Consider the following 16423-nt stretch of genomic DNA (forward strand, 5'->3'; position numbering starts at 1 on the left):
GTTTTCTCTGAAATCATATCAATGCTACGATCCCCTAATATGGCAAGTCTGATTGATCTTTCTGATCAACTTGATATCACAAAATGAAATAGAGACACTAAAGTACATTTGAAATCTTGAGAAATAGAAAATACGGTATTGATTACTTTAATCTGATAAACTGAACAATGATTTTAAATCAAGAAATTTAAGTCACTTTTAAAAAAAAATATTGATTATATGGTATAGTGTTGGATCAATAAAACCATTTTTAAAGTCCCTTTCAGTTGGGAGAATAGAACGGAACGGAGGTGGAAGGGACCTTATCCCTATTTCTAGGTTGATATCTAGGCTGACTAGTCATACCCAAATCCTGCAACCGTTCTTCATATGTTTTAGTCCCCAGGCCTTTGGTCACCTTCGTTGTTCTTCTCCAAACTTTTTCCAAAGTCTCAACACCTGTGACCAAAATTAGTTGTAGTATTCCAGGTGTAGACTTACTAAAGCGGTACTAATACTTCAGGAGATTTTGATTCTATGCCTCTGCCTGTATTTGGGAGAGATTTTCAGTGGCTGGGATGGAGGGAGGGTGTGGCTGGTAGAAGGTGGGAGGCCTCGACCAACTAGTCATGGCCAGGTGTGTGGCCGGCTTGGCGCAGCTCCCTTTGGCTAATTTCTCATTTCTACCTCTATTGTCTAACCATTGATAACACAAATCCCATGTTAAAAAATATTGTGTCTTCTTTCTCCTTTATCTTTAATGTTAACCTATCCATTTCTGTACAATCTAGTATTTTTCTAATTATATTTTGGTCTGTAGGAGTTTCCTCATTCTTCCAGTGTTGTGCAAATTCAATTCTCGCTGCTGTCAATATATGTAGTATTAAATATTTGTTCCCTTTGTCATATTTTTCTGATATTATACCTAACAAAAATATTTCTGACTTTAAATGTATATCTTGCTTTAACTATGTGTTAACGATATGTTGCTTTAACTATGTATTTGACTCAGCCTTCCATCCTTTCTAAGGTAGGTAAATTGAGGACCCAGTTTGTGGGGGCAATAAGCTGACTTTGTATAAATATACAAAAGTATGAAGGCTATTGCTTAACGCATAGTAAGCCGCCCTGAGTCTCCGGAGAAGGGCGGCATATAAATCAAATTTAAAAAAATAAAACTCTAATTATGTGTGTATTATGTGAGTATTTTCGTCCAATTTTTTTTTTTTTGCCTTTCGGCATGTTCACCACTTATGGTAATAAGAGCCCGGTTTACATTTCCTGATTACATTTCCAACATTTGGCGGACAGGTTTTTAAACATCTTGGCTATTCTTCCTGGTGGCAAATGCCACATTTGTTGTATTAATCTTTTATAGTTACCTTCTTTAATTGTTGTACATCTTCCTGTTAAGTATACTCCCAAATATTTAACTTTCTTGACTACCTGAAAATCTATCTTCTTTATTTATTTATTTATTTATTTATTTATTTTATAAAATTTGAATGCCACCCTATCTCTAAGGACTCAGGGCGACTCACAACGATAGTAGACCAAGCGACTGTTAAAAACAACGAATATACAAAAAAAATCAAAGTTTTTTTTTTTTTTAATTAAAATATACTACCCCATCAGTCCAGCCCTTTGTCCATTCATTTTTCTGTTAATCCGTAAGGGAAATAAGTTGATTGCTGTCCACAGGATATTTTCCTGCCCATTGTGGGTTGTTTCTTGAGAAGGATTCTCTTTCACAAAAACTCCTTCCGCATTCCGTACATTTCTGTTTCCCTCTTTTGTGGATCCTCTTATGGACAGAAAGGCTACTGTTAAATCTGAAGCTGTTCCCACATTCCAGGCATTTTTAGGGTTTCTCTCCAGTGTGGGTCCTTTTATGAATAGTCAGAGGCCTACTAGCAACGAAGGTCTTTCCACACTCTGTGCACTTATATGGTTTTTCTCCTGTATGGATCCTGTTATGGTAACTAAGGTGACTGCTTCGTCTGAAGCTCTTCCCACACTCTCTACATTTATAGGGTTTCTCTCCTGTGTGGATCCTCTCGTGAGAAGTAAGAGAAGTCTTGCAAGTGAAGCTCTTTCCACACTCCATGCATGTATAGGGTTTCTCTCCCGCGTGGACAAGTTTATGGTGATTTAATCCACTACAGCTGTTATAGTTGTTTCCACACTCCATGCATTTATAGGGTTTTTCTCCTGTGTGAATCCGTTTATGGGTAGCAAGGTCACAGCTTTGCCTGAAGCCCCTCCCACAGTCTGGGCACTTATAGGGTTTTTCTCCTGTGTGGATCCGTCTATGAGAAGTAAGAGAACTCTTTACACTGAAGCTCTTTCCACACTCCATGCATTCATAGGGTTTTTCTCCTGTGTGGACCCGTTTATGACAAGCAAGGGCACTGCTTTGCCTGAAGCCCCTCCCACAGTCTAGGCATTTATAGGGTTTTTCTCCTGTGTGGATCAGTGTATGACAATTAAGACCACTGCTTCCCCTGAAGCTCTTTCCACACTCCATGCATTTAAAGGGTCTTTCTTCTGTATGTATCTTTTCATGGGCTATAAGGGAAGACTTCGTTCTGAAACTTTGTCCACAAATCACACATTTATAAGGTTTTTCCCCTGAATGGATCCTTTTGTGGCACATCAGGGAATTACTACTTGTAAAGCTCTTCCCACATTCTATGCATTTAAAGGGTTTTTCTCCAGTATGTACCCTTCTATGGGAAGTAAAGGAACCCTTCACACGGAACCTTTGTCCACAATCCACACATTTGTAAGGTTTTCTCCCCGTATGGATCCTTTTGTGGCATATCAGGGAACTACTAGTTGTGAAGCTCTTCCCACACTGTTTGCATTTAAAGGGTTTTTCTCCTGTGTGGATCCATCTATGAGAAGTAAGAGCACTCTTTACACTGAAGCTCTTACCACACTCCATGCATTTATAGGGTTTTTCTCCTGTGTGGAGCCGTTTATGGGAAATAAGGCTACCGCTTTGCCTGAAGCTCTTCCCACAGTCTAGGCATTTATAGGGTTTTTCTCCTGTGTGGATCCGTTGATGACAATTAAGAACACTGCTTCCCCTGAAGCTCTTTCCACACTCCATGCATTTAAAGGGTCTTTCTTCTGTATGTATCTTTTCATGGGCTGTAAGGGAAGACTTCGTTCTGAAACTTTGTCCACAAATCACACATTTATAAGGTTTTTCCCCCGAATGGATCCTTTTGTGGCACATCAGGTAATTACTACTTTTAAAGCTCTTCCCACATTCTATGCATTTAAAGTGTTTTTCTCCAGTATGTACCCTTTTATGGTACGTAAGGGAACTCTTCACACTGAAACGTTTTCCACAATCCACACATTTGTAAGGTTTTATCCCTGTATGGATCCTTTTGTGAGATTTCAGACACTCTTTGTACCTAAAGCTCTTTCCATATTCTAGGCACTTATCGCGTTTTTCACTGGTGTGGATTTTTTTATGAGAAGTTAAATCACCTTTTGTCCCAGTGCTTTTTCCATTGTCCACACCATTGTAGAGCTTCTCCCTTGCCTGGTTCTTTTTATGTGAAGTAAGATTATTACTCCTGGAACTTTTTCCTGATTTGCAGGGGTTACTAACATTGGGATTGGCTTTGAATCTTTTTCTACTTTGACATTTCCCCGTATTTTGTTTGGAATCACCTTGGGTCAGGAAACAATCCATTTCCACACATTCAAGAATAGATTTTTCTCTCCAGTTGTGCTTCTTTTCATGTTTCTTCCTTCCCCGCTTATTTGTAGAGGTCTCCTCAGGAATTTCAGTTGTGATTATTTGCAACGGCACTAAGTTTGGCTCTTGGTCGTTTTCCTTTTTCTGCGCATCAAATGCTTGTGGGGGAAGAAAAATAAATCAGAATAATCTACAACCTCCACTTCGGTGTCCCTATGCATTGATTTATCTTATTACTGGGCATCTCCAGAGAAAGGAACGAGGGAAATGACAACATATTACTTAATAACTTAAAAGACTAACATGGCTGCTCATCTAATCCTCATTCTTGGCAGTTAAAAATTTAAAGCAAAACCACATCTTGATATCAGGACGAGGCACACAAATTGTCTCAAATATGACGCACCCAACTTGCATTCAAGAAAACAACATATGTCACTGCAACCCAAAGCAAGACAAGCTTTGTTGGTGAGTAGGAAAACTCAGCATCTTCTCCCTGAACATCTTCCCAATCACTGTGGAGTAATGACCAGGGCCCAAGCATGACCACAAGACTGAATGTCAAAACTTCCTGATCACCACACTGATCTCTTTCTTCTAAATGAAACTGTGCTACTTAGAAGACCATGAAGGGGGACTGGAATTAATGTAAGAGGAAAAAAGAAGAGATGAAATCATTTTTAATAAGTTACGTATAGAGGAACCTTTACCTAAATAGGCCAGCATCCTAGACGTTTCCAACATGACTTCTTGATACAGGGCTTTCTGGCTGGGATCAAGCAGCAACCACTCTTCACTGTTGAAATGGATGGCCACCTCCCCAAAGGACACAGGACCCTAAAGAAGGAAGGAGCCCTGTGAGCAGACTCGATAGAATTTGAAAGATCTCCTTCAATTTGCAAATCCTAAAAGCACAAATGTCTATGAAGATTCTCAGTTATCCATAGTCACGGTTGTCCCAAAGGTGCTTTCTTCAAAAGGCAACTGGACTTTATGGTTTTTCTTTGGAGGCATTTCGCTTCTCATCCAAGAAGTTTCTTCAACAATCAGAAAGTCCAGTTGCCTCTTGAAAAAAGCACCTTTGGGACTAAAAGCCAAAGTAAAAATTATTTATTGGACATTTCCCTAGATGGACTCAACATATTATATGATAAAAAGGGCAGAATTCACAGCCTACACCTGACATTCAATTAGTCCATGTTTTATCACCTTGACTGACTCTGCTGACCTTCAGTATCATCATCCTGCCTTGAGCAAGGGGCATAGAGTGCCTTAGGCAAACCGTCTACCAGTGGCACCAACGTTTCATGATGTTTGCAAGAGGTTCTGTGGGATTTCTGTCCCACAGTAACGAAATGGTCTTTGTGATTCTTTAAAGGGTCAGCCTTGCTCACACTCATGAATATTTCAGTTTAACATTTTTGTTTTCAAAGTATAAAATACACAGGAAAAAAACCATTGAAAAGTAAGAGAGAAAGGGAAAAAGAGGGCATGACATGGCCAGCAGGTGACACGCCCAAAGAATCACTTCTCCCTGGACTGTCGTTTTTCCAACTTAACAACAGGAGGAGCAGGCTTCCTTTTGGCCGCTTGACTTTCCGAGGTTAAGGAAAGTCCCAGAATCATCCCTCAAGATTCTCCAATAACAGCAACAGCCTACAAGTAGTTTTAGAAATCGAGTTTCCAAGATAATTGAGCTGAAGCTGGGAAGTGGGGTCGAAGTGGGGTGAGCTGAAGCTGGAAAGTGGGGTCGAAACTACATCGTTGTTGGACAAAAGAGCCATTTTGGCATTTATTTTTCAAACGGACAATAAGATGTGTCCTTCATTTCTTAAACAATTTATGAGATTATTATCTTTAGAAGCTATACAGGTGCTCTTTAGTTACAGTTTACCACCCATTTTTGATATTTTGAATGCTATTTTTGACACTTCTTTATTATAAAACAACAGGGAGAGGCTTGCTAGAGGCAGCCAAAATAAGGAAGCATGGAATATTCTTTTGTTTGAAATATAAAGATAAAAGCTGTGGCTTTGATCTTCTACTATGTTTTCCCAAAAATAGGACCAGGTCTTATAATTTTTTGGTTGCCAAAATAAGCACCAGGGCTTATTCTCAGGGAGGTTTTGGATTGGCTGAGAAAAAAAAGAAGAATAAATGAATAACAGTCTCTGAACAGTACAGGGAGCCACAAGGATACCTAATTCTAAACTGGTGTCATTATAAAGCAGATTCTTGATCAGTCCTTTGAGAAGATTCGTCATTTTGTGAATCAACCAAAATATAAAATAGAACAAGAAACACAACTAGGTGTAGAAAATGTAGACAATTATCAACCTACTGTGTCAACTTTACAAATACCGGATAATGCAAACCAACTAATGGTAACCTCCGAATATAAATCTGACTTTACCAAACACCTGGATAGATGCTAATATTACTTTAATTCCGAAAGAAGACTCAGACTTGACAGAAATAAAGAATTATAATCCCATATCATTATTTATGATTTTATTTTATGATTATAAAAGTTTTGCATTAATAATGGCAGAGAAATTAAAAAGATTTCTGAATAAATTTATCCACCCAGATCAAAATGGGTTCCTTCCAAAGACAAATTAAAAAAATGTAAGATTTATACTAGATACATTGGGATATTATGAAGTGTACTCGGAAAAACAAATGGCGCTGATATTTTTAGATGCATAGAAAGCCTTTGACCATGTAAATTGGCAATTTATGATGCAACAATTGGAATACATGGATTTTGGCGAGAAATTTATAAAAATGATTAAGGAAATATATTGTAAGTGAATGGCAAAAGTAATAGTCAATGGGGACTTAACAGAGAATTTTAATATAAGAAAGGGTACAAGACAAGGATATCTATTGTCCACGTTGCTATTTATACTAACATTGGAAGTGTTAAATAGAAATATTAGACAAGACTTACAAATAAAAGGTATGGAAATAAAACGGGAAAAATACAAATTACAAGCATTCACAGGTGACTTAGTATTTATTTTAGAAGATCCACTGGAAACTGGCCCTAAGTTAATGGGAATAATAAAAGAATATGGGAAAGTCGCAGGATTGAACATAAACAAAGATAAAACTAAAATCTTATTTAAAAATCTCACAGAAAACAGAAGAAAGAATTGACAGAGAAATTAGATTTACAGACAGTTAAGATAAATACTTGGGAATATACTTAACAGCAAGATGTGTTAAAATCAACGAAGATAATTATATAAGATTGTTACAAATTAAAAAAGATTTCGATAAATGGAAAAATTTGCAGCTATCAATGGTAGTCAGAATAGCAACTATAAAAATGAACATCTTGCCGAAGGTACTTTTCCCGTTCCAAACGGTCCCAATAAAACTAGAAGAAAAAATACATTAATGAATTAAATAGTATAATTTTGAAATATGTCTGGCAAGGGAAAAAAATAAGAATAGGATTGAAAATGTTGCAAGAGTCCAAAAACAATGGGGGCTTTGAACTACCAGATTGGGAGCTCTATTATCATGCAGTTGTATTAACATGGGTGAGGGAATGAATAACTGTTAGACCAGGGGTCTGCAACCTTAAATACTCAAGAGTCATTTGGACCTGTTTCCCACAGAAAACACCAGGAGCCACAAAACCTGGGTGGGCGTGGCCAACTCAATGTCACTCCCACCCAGTCACATGTTCCCCCCAACCCCAGCCTTGCCTACCCAGGTTTCATGGCTCTTGGTGTTTTTTGTGAGAAATGGTTCTCTCTCTCCCTTACCCCTCTCATTTCGGCTTCTCTCTTTTTCCTCTCCCTCTCCTTCCTTCCTTCCTTTTTCTTTTTTTCTCATTAAACATGATAGCAAATCCAAAAGGAAGTTATTAATTGTGGGAAACTGCTTCTCTGTAATCTTTTCATAGTGAACTCTAAATTGATAGAAGCTGGCAAGACTGTACTGACAGCAATAGCACATATATTTTGATATCTTTTAAGTTTGACAATATAATACATTATCCAAAATTATAAATAATCTTATTTTCAGAGGCGTTTTTTTGCCATCTGTTATTTCCTAAAAAAAAAAAATCAGAGTTTTGTTTCCAATTTGTGCCTTCTGGCAAACCGCAGTTTTCTTGGCAAGATATCTATCTTGCCATTGCTTTCATCATAGGTTGGGAGAGCTTTCTTTCTTTCTTTCTTTCTTTCTTTCTTTCTTTCTTTCTTTCTTTCTTTCTTTCTTTCTTTCTTTCTTTTTTCTTTCTCCCTTCCTTCCTTCTTCTCCCCCTTCTCCCTCATTTGTTTCTCTCATTTCCCTCTCTCATTGTATCCCTCCAGCTCTCTTTCATTTCTCTCTTTCCCCCTTTTCTTTCTCTCAACTGTTTCTCTCTCTTTTTCCTCTCTCTCGTTCTCTCTCGTTCTCTCCATTTTCTCATTTCTCTTTCTTCCTCACATCTGTTTCTCACACACAGGCGTGCAAGCAAAATACCCTCCTGGGCCGGAATCACGGCAGTGGCAGGGATGGTGACTACTCCTCCCGCTGCAGCCACTCTGTAGTGAGGTGAGTAGCTGGCTGCGCAGCACAGAAAAGTCCTGCGTAGCGCAAGAGTTCTGCGCAGCGCAGTGGATCTCTTCCCTCCCTGCATCTGGTGACTGCTGCTCCTCCCCATTCCCCTCCTTCCTGAGCCAACATAAAGGAGACCGGGGTTGGCGTTGAGCTGTCTGTGAAGGACGCAAAATCGCAAAAAGCGGCCAGTCGCGGGTCATGTCTTTCTCACACAGTTATCTCATTTTCGCACGCAAGTATAGGAAGTAGATTCACAATTTCTAAGAAGTCAAGTTTGGGACTTTCGCTTTATGGACATTAAAAAGGCTGAGAATTCTTCAAGAAAAAAAGACAGGATAGCTATTTCAGTGAGGGAAAATTTAATTGAGGAAGATTTGCTTCAGACCAATTTACGTCTAACAGAACACCTTTCGGACTTTTTTTAATGGATATAAATAAAGCTGAGAACTTCTATAGGAAAGGAGACTTGATAGATTTTCCCAAGAAGAAAAAGACTCTATTCGATGAAGATAAACTGGAGGGAGTGACTTAAATATGGTTTAATTAATTAGGATGGATTTCTTTTTAAAAAATTAATTTATGTACTGTTAGAAAGCTTTAAGTTAGTTTTGTATTTTTAAAACAAGTATGTATGTATACACAGGTCTGCCGGTCCTTTAAGTAATGCTGAACAATATTCTAAAGTTGGTAAAATATTATGGACTAGATTTGAAAATATGAGAATGAATGCTATATTATTCCCCACAGCAAGGAGAAGCTGAGAGGGTTAAAATGATTCTTTTCTCCAAATAAGAGATTATATTTAATTTTGTCGCTAGTTTCAAATTGCTTCTGGATTTTCTATTTGCAATGAGAAAAAAAATGAAACATTGATTCTGTTTTTGTAAACTAGACAGGCTTATTATTTGATATTTCTTACCAAAGAAGAAATAATGTGTACATTATGTTGTGTAAAAGCAAAAAGTTGTGGTTGTAATGTTGTTCCCTTCAACTGTGCCAAAGAGAGTCGAAAGTTTATGGCTTTTTTTTTTCTCCCATTACACGGTATCCCCTCTTTTCCCCTTCCTCTCTTCTTACTTTTCCATGTCTTTTCCTTTGTATTTTATATTTCAATAAACTAATTAAAAAGTTAAACTGAAAAAAACCCACTCATAAACATTCATGAAAATACTAGGGTGGCACTTCCTCAAGATGTAGATGATACACAAAGCAATTTCTGCTTCTCCTGTTTTCATCCCTTGCCCCAATGATAGGAAAGCAAAATTATACTTACAATAAAGCAGATTTAGCCTAACTATTCATGTGCCTATTCTGCTTTACTTGGGACAGGTAACATGAACTGCCATGTGGCATTTTTTGAAATCAGAATTATATAACTACTAAGGAATTCCATAGAACTCGAAAATGTAGTTGAGAGATGGGCCTAGTTTGACTGATCATAAATTTAAATTTCTAATTTCCTTGTTGTGCTTTGCTCAGGAATAGCAGTATCATAGGTGGAGTCCCCAAAGGAAACTAGAGGTCTCCTACTCCTCCCCCATATAAAGTGCTAATCTCTTCCTTCCTACCTGAGTCAGAAATCCAGCGGCTCCTTCAGCTCCACCAATAGAAGGAGATGATTCAGTGAACAGTGACTCCATTTTGTCCACTGGGAAGGAGAGAGACAGGAAAGGGTTCAACTTCATCTTTTCTAGCTTGAAGGCACAACTTAAGATTTCTTCCTCTCCTGCCCAGGAAACCTCCATTTCTCTCTCTTCTACGCTCTGCCTTTCATAGGCTCCATCATGGGAGCCAAGAACGAAAGGAGAAGACCAAACCCACCACATGTTGAAGAACAAACCTCAGTTAGATTGTTCTCCTAACCTTTTGGAACAACACGTGGAAGTTTATACTCTTGGCAACCAAAGCATTTGCTCAATCACTCTAAATTCTCTCCCCCCCCTCTCTGCAGTTTGAAACCAGAGAAATTAGTGATATTCTAGCAACCCAGGAAACATGCCTGCAAGGACAGGTGGTGTTGGAAAAGGCCCAGCAGAGATCTGTGTAGGAATTTAGTCAAAATTATCTCTTAAGGAAACCTAAAAATAAAGAGAAATCTCTCAGGATGGAGGAGGAGCCCTATTAGAGGTGGTCCCTACAGGGTTGGTCTTCTAGGAAAGGCCAACCACAGGCTTGCTCTGAAGGGAGGGAATTCCTTTGTGTGCCTTAAGTCTTCTAGCTTCAAGAGGGAGTTCCATCTTTCTTATTGGGTCAACTTCTACTAAGTCCAACGACTAAGACTCGAGAAGACACAGAGAATTAAGGATAACTAGAATATTTCTAGAAAGTATCTAATCTAAGTGGAATAGTCTCCCCTTACCTAGAGAGGTATCCTGACCTTGACTTTTATCCTTGGGGATCCCTCTGAAAGAGAGATCAGGAGAAAGATTTGTGCGAATCCTCCCCATTCCTGGGAGGACCTCAGAACCTGAAATATAAGCAAAGAAGAGCAGTTAAGAGGACAGGACAAAAGAGGAGCTGCATTTTATTTTCTGCCCACAAGACCCTTCTGTCCATCAGTGGCGATGGATGAAACCCAATAGGGAAATTCAGGGAGAAATGGAAGAATTCAAGCAGGTGAAGATCCCTTCAGATTCCACAAAAGAAGCTTCTCTGACCTGCAGCTCTTCCTGCTTCTCTCCTTTCACAGCCTCAGCACGGACCTTACAGCACCGGGCAGCTGGTCTCCGCTGACTCTCCTGGCTCTCCAAAGATCCTCCCAGCCTCGGAATCTGAATCTGAATCTAAATGGAGATGTGAGCAGAGGATTCCTTTAGACTTCCTTCTCTCCTCCCCCCTCCCCAATTCGTGGATCTCCCCCCATGCGCAGCCAAGAGCACTTATGGGGCGGACTTCCCGCTCCCTCCAACCTCAGAATCTCCTTCCCTCCCCTGGGCAGGATCTGAATCGTGGGATCTCCTCTTGCCCGCTTCCACCAGATTCCCAGGGAGCAACTCTCAGCCGGAACATAGAGAAAACTCAGCCGGAGTGGAGCATGCGCAGTGGCCTCGTCAGTCGGCAGCCAAGAGAGCGCCCCCTACTGCCACCTGGGATGAAGTCGCTGCCCACACAAAGACACAGAGAGAGAGCGAAGAGTGTCAAAGGTGCTTTTTCAAGAGGTAACTGGACTTTATTTTTCTCTTTGAAGACCTTTTGATTCTTATCCAAGATGCTTCTTCAGCTCTAACTGGAGGGTGGAGAATGGAAGGATTCATACTCCTTGCAGAAAGCCGGTCACTTGCATCCTTTGAGAGAGGCCTTGAGGCCACTTGCAGATTTATCTGGGTCCACCTCAGGGTCACCCGAGTTGTGCAAATGGGTGCGGAGCCTTCGTGGAACCGAAGGTATCCCTATATTGCTTATGGCTTATATCAGGTTTATATACTGCTCCACAGTGCTTTACAGCTCTCTCTAAGCAGTTTACAGAATGATCATGTGGCCCCCAACAATCTGGGTCCGCATTTCCCCCACCTCGGAAGGCTGAGTCAACCTTGAGCTGGTGAGACCCAAACTGCCAAACTGCTGGCAGCTGTTGATCAGCAGAAGAAGCCTGCAGTTACTGCGTTCTAACCACTGCACCAACGCGCCTCAATTGTATTGTAGACTACATCCTCCTAAAACTGGGACCAGAGTTGCCCCTGAGTTTTCTCCTCCTTCACCTTCCGGAAGGGATGAGGGAGCCAGGAGGGGCAATCCTGGCTTCCATCCTCCAAAAGTCCCACAAAAGGCTCCCTGCAGCGATACGTTTCATCCAGATGTTTCACCTTTGTGTAAATAAATCGCAGGAGAAACACAGAGATTTCTCCAAGAAATGGGAATGCAGACTCAGACCTCCATCACCGAGCTTCAGTATTCATGTAATACCGAATTATGTCATTAAGGATGGTGAGAAAAGCGTGGAGGGGAAAATGAGGCCACGACCCTGGAAGACCGAGATGGATGGGAAAAACATCCTCATCACCTGATGCTTCTCAGCCGTGAGACTCCCCGGGAGGTCAGGGAAACGGGCCAGACAGAAAGGCCTCTGGAAACCCAGAGTGGGTCCTGCACTGGAAGGATACAGACACGTGTCACGGCGGTCGTGGGAAAAACAAGTGAGCCGTGGCTGGAGGAGACCTCTAGATTTGGGGCCTCATCGGCTCGTAGCCTCGGATTTCCCCATCTCAGCAATCCTTGCGTCCCCGAGAGATCGCTTCGCTCAGGGCCCGCCTGGCACTCTTGGGGACCCCCAGTTGAACACGGAAACGTCCCCTCCAGTTGCGCTGCACACAATCTGCGGAGCCCCGCCCCCTTTCTCTTTCTGCTCCAAAGGTTTTCTCGGCAGAGAAAAATCACCAGAGATTCTGCCCAGACACCGATGACTCATCAGAAGCGAGGTTTCCCATTGGTGCAACCATTTCTGTCAGGCCAACTCTGAAGTATTCTTGTCAAGACCCTTCCCCTCCCGCCCAATTCCACTTCTCTTGGGGAGGGGGCTTGGGGGAAGCTTCCATCGGCTCCGCCTGTTGCCGCTGCTGGTGGGGACGTCGGCGGGAGCCCTGGAAACAAAGGGGTTCCCAGCATTCGGCTCTTCTGCAGGGAGTCCTGGAGTCCCAGAGGGTGGGAGGAGCCTATTCTGGCGGGAAGAGCGGAGACGGAGACAGAGGCTGCTCTGAGGGAAGAGCCACCATGGGAGTGGTGGTCTTTGGGGTCCTCAGGGAGGGACTAGACTCCTTTCTCTAGGTCAGACACCGAATTGGGCCTCCTTCTGGTCCCCTCTCCTCCCCCAGGGGCCCCTTTCCGGCTTCTCTGTTGGGAGATCCTCAGGGGACCCTTTGAAGTGATCCCCTCACTGAGGCGAATGAATCGGACGATCCCCAGATCCCCACACTGGATCCCCTGTCAAGCCCTCAGCCTCCACTCGCCTCCAAAGACCCTTCAGAATAATGATGGTATTTGGCTCAGGGCTACATTTGCAAAGGGAAAGAGTGGAATCAGTGGCTGGACAATCAGGTATATATTGGATATTACATAATTAGTAAAATTTTAACAAAAATACCAATATTTTATGAACATTATTCCCACATTGTAATTTTTTGCTTCTTTCATAGAAAACATTGTATGCCACTCTCCCTCCTCCTACATATTTATCTGTTTCTTCATTTAGCTCTTCAATGTATATAAAATAGGGCATCATTTACATTGTGCAACAACTCTTTCCAATAATTTATTAACCTTTCAAATTGAGAAAGGAGGTTAATAATCAGGAAATATGTTTTTTAAAAGGCTATATTAAGATAAAAAGCACAAAGTCACAATCATGCTACTAAGAGTTTCCTCTGAAACCATACCAATCAAATAGCATTGATATGGTTTATCAATGCTACGGGACTTGGGGAAGCTTCCATGGGCTCCAGTTGTTACTTCTGCTGCTGCTGGCACTGGTCTACCACCACACTGCCTTTTACCGCTGATCAGCTGTAGGGTGAAACGCCGCAGCAATAGTTTAAACAGTTTTTTGCCGCTCTGCCACCATCGAGAGCATCGGAAACCACTTTCAGGCAGCTTGGCCTCAATTGCCAATCTACCACCAGGAGTAGATCGGATCTAGGCGATCAGTTAGAAGGCTTCTCAATTTAAAGCTAAGGTGTCTTGGTTTTTTTTCCTCTTCTTTGTCAAGTGAGCCCTGATTTTTTCCTTGCAAACACTTAAAGGCCAAAAATATATTCCAAGTTGTAGAAAGAGGCAAAAGGCTTAAATTTAATGTCCCATGGATTATCTCCATAGGTGTACAATTACATAATTAGGAAGAGCCTTGGTGGTGCAGTAGAATAAAGCACTGTTAAGTAACACCAGCTGCCTGCAATTACTGCAAATCTCACCAGGCTCAAGGTTGACTCAGCCTTCCATTCTTTTGAGGTAGGTAAAATGAGGACCCGGTTTGTGGGGGCAATAAGCTGACTTTGTATAAAAAAGAACACTGCTTGGGGGAGACGAAAGCCATACTAAGCAGATATATACAAAAATATGAAGGCTATTGCTTAACACATTGTAAGCTGCCCTGAGTCTCCGGAAAAGGGTGGCATATAAATCAAAGCAATGACTTTGTATAAAAAAGAACACTGCTTGGGGGGGACGAAAGCCCTACTAAGCAGATATATACAAAAATATGAAGGCTATTGCTTAACACATTGTAAGCTGCCCTGAGTCTCCGGAAAAGGGTGGCATATAAAACGAACCAATAAATAAATAAATATTATGAAAATGCCAGGAGAAATGTTTTCACCTTTTAATTGTTTGCTTCTTTCGTAGAAAAATTTACCGTACTAATGTTTTCCCATTCCATGGTTTTCAAGGCATCATTGTACAATGTGAAACTGAGTCAGATGTGAACTCATCCCACCCCCTTCTAGCACTTTCTAACATTTTATGCCATGCTCCCCCCTCCGTCTACATATTTATCTGTTTCTTCATTTCGCTGTTCAATGTATATAAAGTAGGGCATCATTTACATTGTGCAACTGTTTTGAATAATTTATTAACCTTTCAAATTGAGAAAAGAGGTTAATAATCAGATAATGTTTTTTAAAAGATTATATTAAGATAAAAAGCAGAAATCATGCTACTAACAGTTTTCTCTGAAATCATATCAATGCTACGATCCCCTAATATGGCAAGTCTGATTGATCTTTCTGATCAACTTGATATCACAAAATGAAATAGAGACACTAAAGTACATTTGAAATCTTGAGAAATAGAAAATACGGTACTGATTAATCTTAGAAACTGAACAATGAAGATTTTAAATCAAGAAATTTAAGTCACTTTTAAAAAAAAATATTGATTATATGGTATAGTGTTGGATCAATAAAACCATTTTTAAAGTCCCTTTAAGTTGGGAGAATAGAACGGAACGGAGGTGGAAGGGACCTTCTCCCTATTTCTAGGTTGATATCTAGGCTGACTAGTCATACCCAAATCCTGCAACCGTTCTTCATATGTTTTAGTCCCCAGGCCTTTGGTCACCTTCGTTGTTCTTCTCCAAACTTTTTCCAAAGTCTCAACACCTGTGACCAAAATTAGTTGTAGTATTCCAGGTGTAGACTTACTAAAGCGGTACTAATACTTCAGGAGATTTTGATTCTATGCCTCTGCCTGTATTTGGGAGAGATTTTCAGTGGCTGGGATGGAGGGAGGGTGTGGCTGGTAGAAGGTGGGAGGCCTCGACCAACTAGTCATGGCCAGGTGTGTGGCCGGCTTGGCGCAGCTCCCTTGGGCTAATTTCTAATTTCTACCTCTATTGTCTAACCATTGATAACACAAATCCCATGTTAAAAAATATTGTGTCTTCTTTCTCCTTTATCTTTAATGTTAACCTATCCATTTCTGTACAATCTAGTATTTTTCTAATTATATTTTGGTCTGTAGCAGTTTCCTCATTCTTCCAGTGTTGTGCAAATTCAATTCTCGCTGCTGTCAATATATGTAGTATTAAATAGTTGTTCCCTTTGTCATATTTTTCTGATATTATACCTAACAAAAATATTTCTGACTTTAAATGTATATCTTGCTTTAACTATGTGTTAACGATATGTTGCTTTAACTATGTATTTGACTCAGCCTTCCATCCTTTCTAAGGTAGGTAAATTGAGGACCCAGTTTGTGGGGGCAATAAGCTGACTTTGTATAAATATACAAAAGTATGAAGGCTATTGCTTAACGCATAGTAAGCCGCCCTGAGTCTCCGGAGAAGGGCGGCATATAAATCAAATTTAAAAAAATAAAACTCTAATTATGTGTGTATTATGTGAGTATTTTCGTCCAATTTTTTTTTTTTTTGCCTTTCGGCATGTTCACCACTTATGGTAATAAGAGCCCGGTTTACATTTTCTGATTACTTTTCCAACATTTGGTGGACAGGTTTTTAAACATCTTGGCTATTCTTCCTGGTGGCAAATGCCACATTTGTTGTATTAATCTTTTATAGTTACCTTCTTTAATTGTTGTACATCTTCCTGTTAAGTATACTCCCAAATATTTAACTTTCTTGACTACCTGAAAATCTATCTTCTTTTTTTCTTTCTTTATTTATTTTATAAAATTTGAATGCCGCCCTATCTCTAAGGACTCAGGGCGACTCACAACGAT

General features: G+C 40.4%; 1 protein-coding gene across 1 annotated transcript; it reads right to left on the bottom strand.

Annotated features, from left to right (window-relative positions):
- Positions 1-1612: 1612 nt before the first annotated feature.
- Positions 1613-10083, bottom strand: LOC139311616 (zinc finger protein 665-like). Its single transcript, XM_070936087.1, has 3 exons — positions 9826-10083; positions 4408-4534; positions 1613-3855 (listed from the first exon to the last, which is right to left on the bottom strand). Exons 1-3 carry the CDS (start codon positions 10081-10083, stop codon positions 1841-1843), a joined length of 2400 nt encoding a protein of 799 aa, XP_070792188.1. The 3' UTR covers positions 1613-1840.
- Positions 10084-16423: the final 6340 nt, after the last annotated feature.

Source organism: Pituophis catenifer, unplaced genomic scaffold (genome assembly GCF_029215685.1).
Source record: "Pituophis catenifer annectens isolate HBS135680 unplaced genomic scaffold, rPitCat1.0.hap2 SCAF_2, whole genome shotgun sequence".
NCBI classification, from domain to species: Eukaryota; Metazoa; Chordata; class Lepidosauria; order Squamata; family Colubridae; genus Pituophis; species Pituophis catenifer.

Excerpts from the sequence above, each read along its gene's own strand:
- LOC139311616 (XM_070936087.1), bottom strand. The coding sequence starts at position 10,083 with ATGTGGTGGGTTTGGTCTTCTCCTTTCGTTCTTGGCTCCCATGATGGA. Across the intron at positions 4,535-9,825 it reads CCGCTGGATTTCTGACTCAG|GGTCCTGTGTCCTTTGGGGA; the intron begins GTAGGAAGGAAG and ends TTCCTTCTTTAG. Across the intron at positions 3,856-4,407 it reads TAGGATGCTGGCCTATTTAG|CATTTGATGCGCAGAAAAAG; the intron begins GTAAAGGTTCCT and ends TTCCCCCACAAG.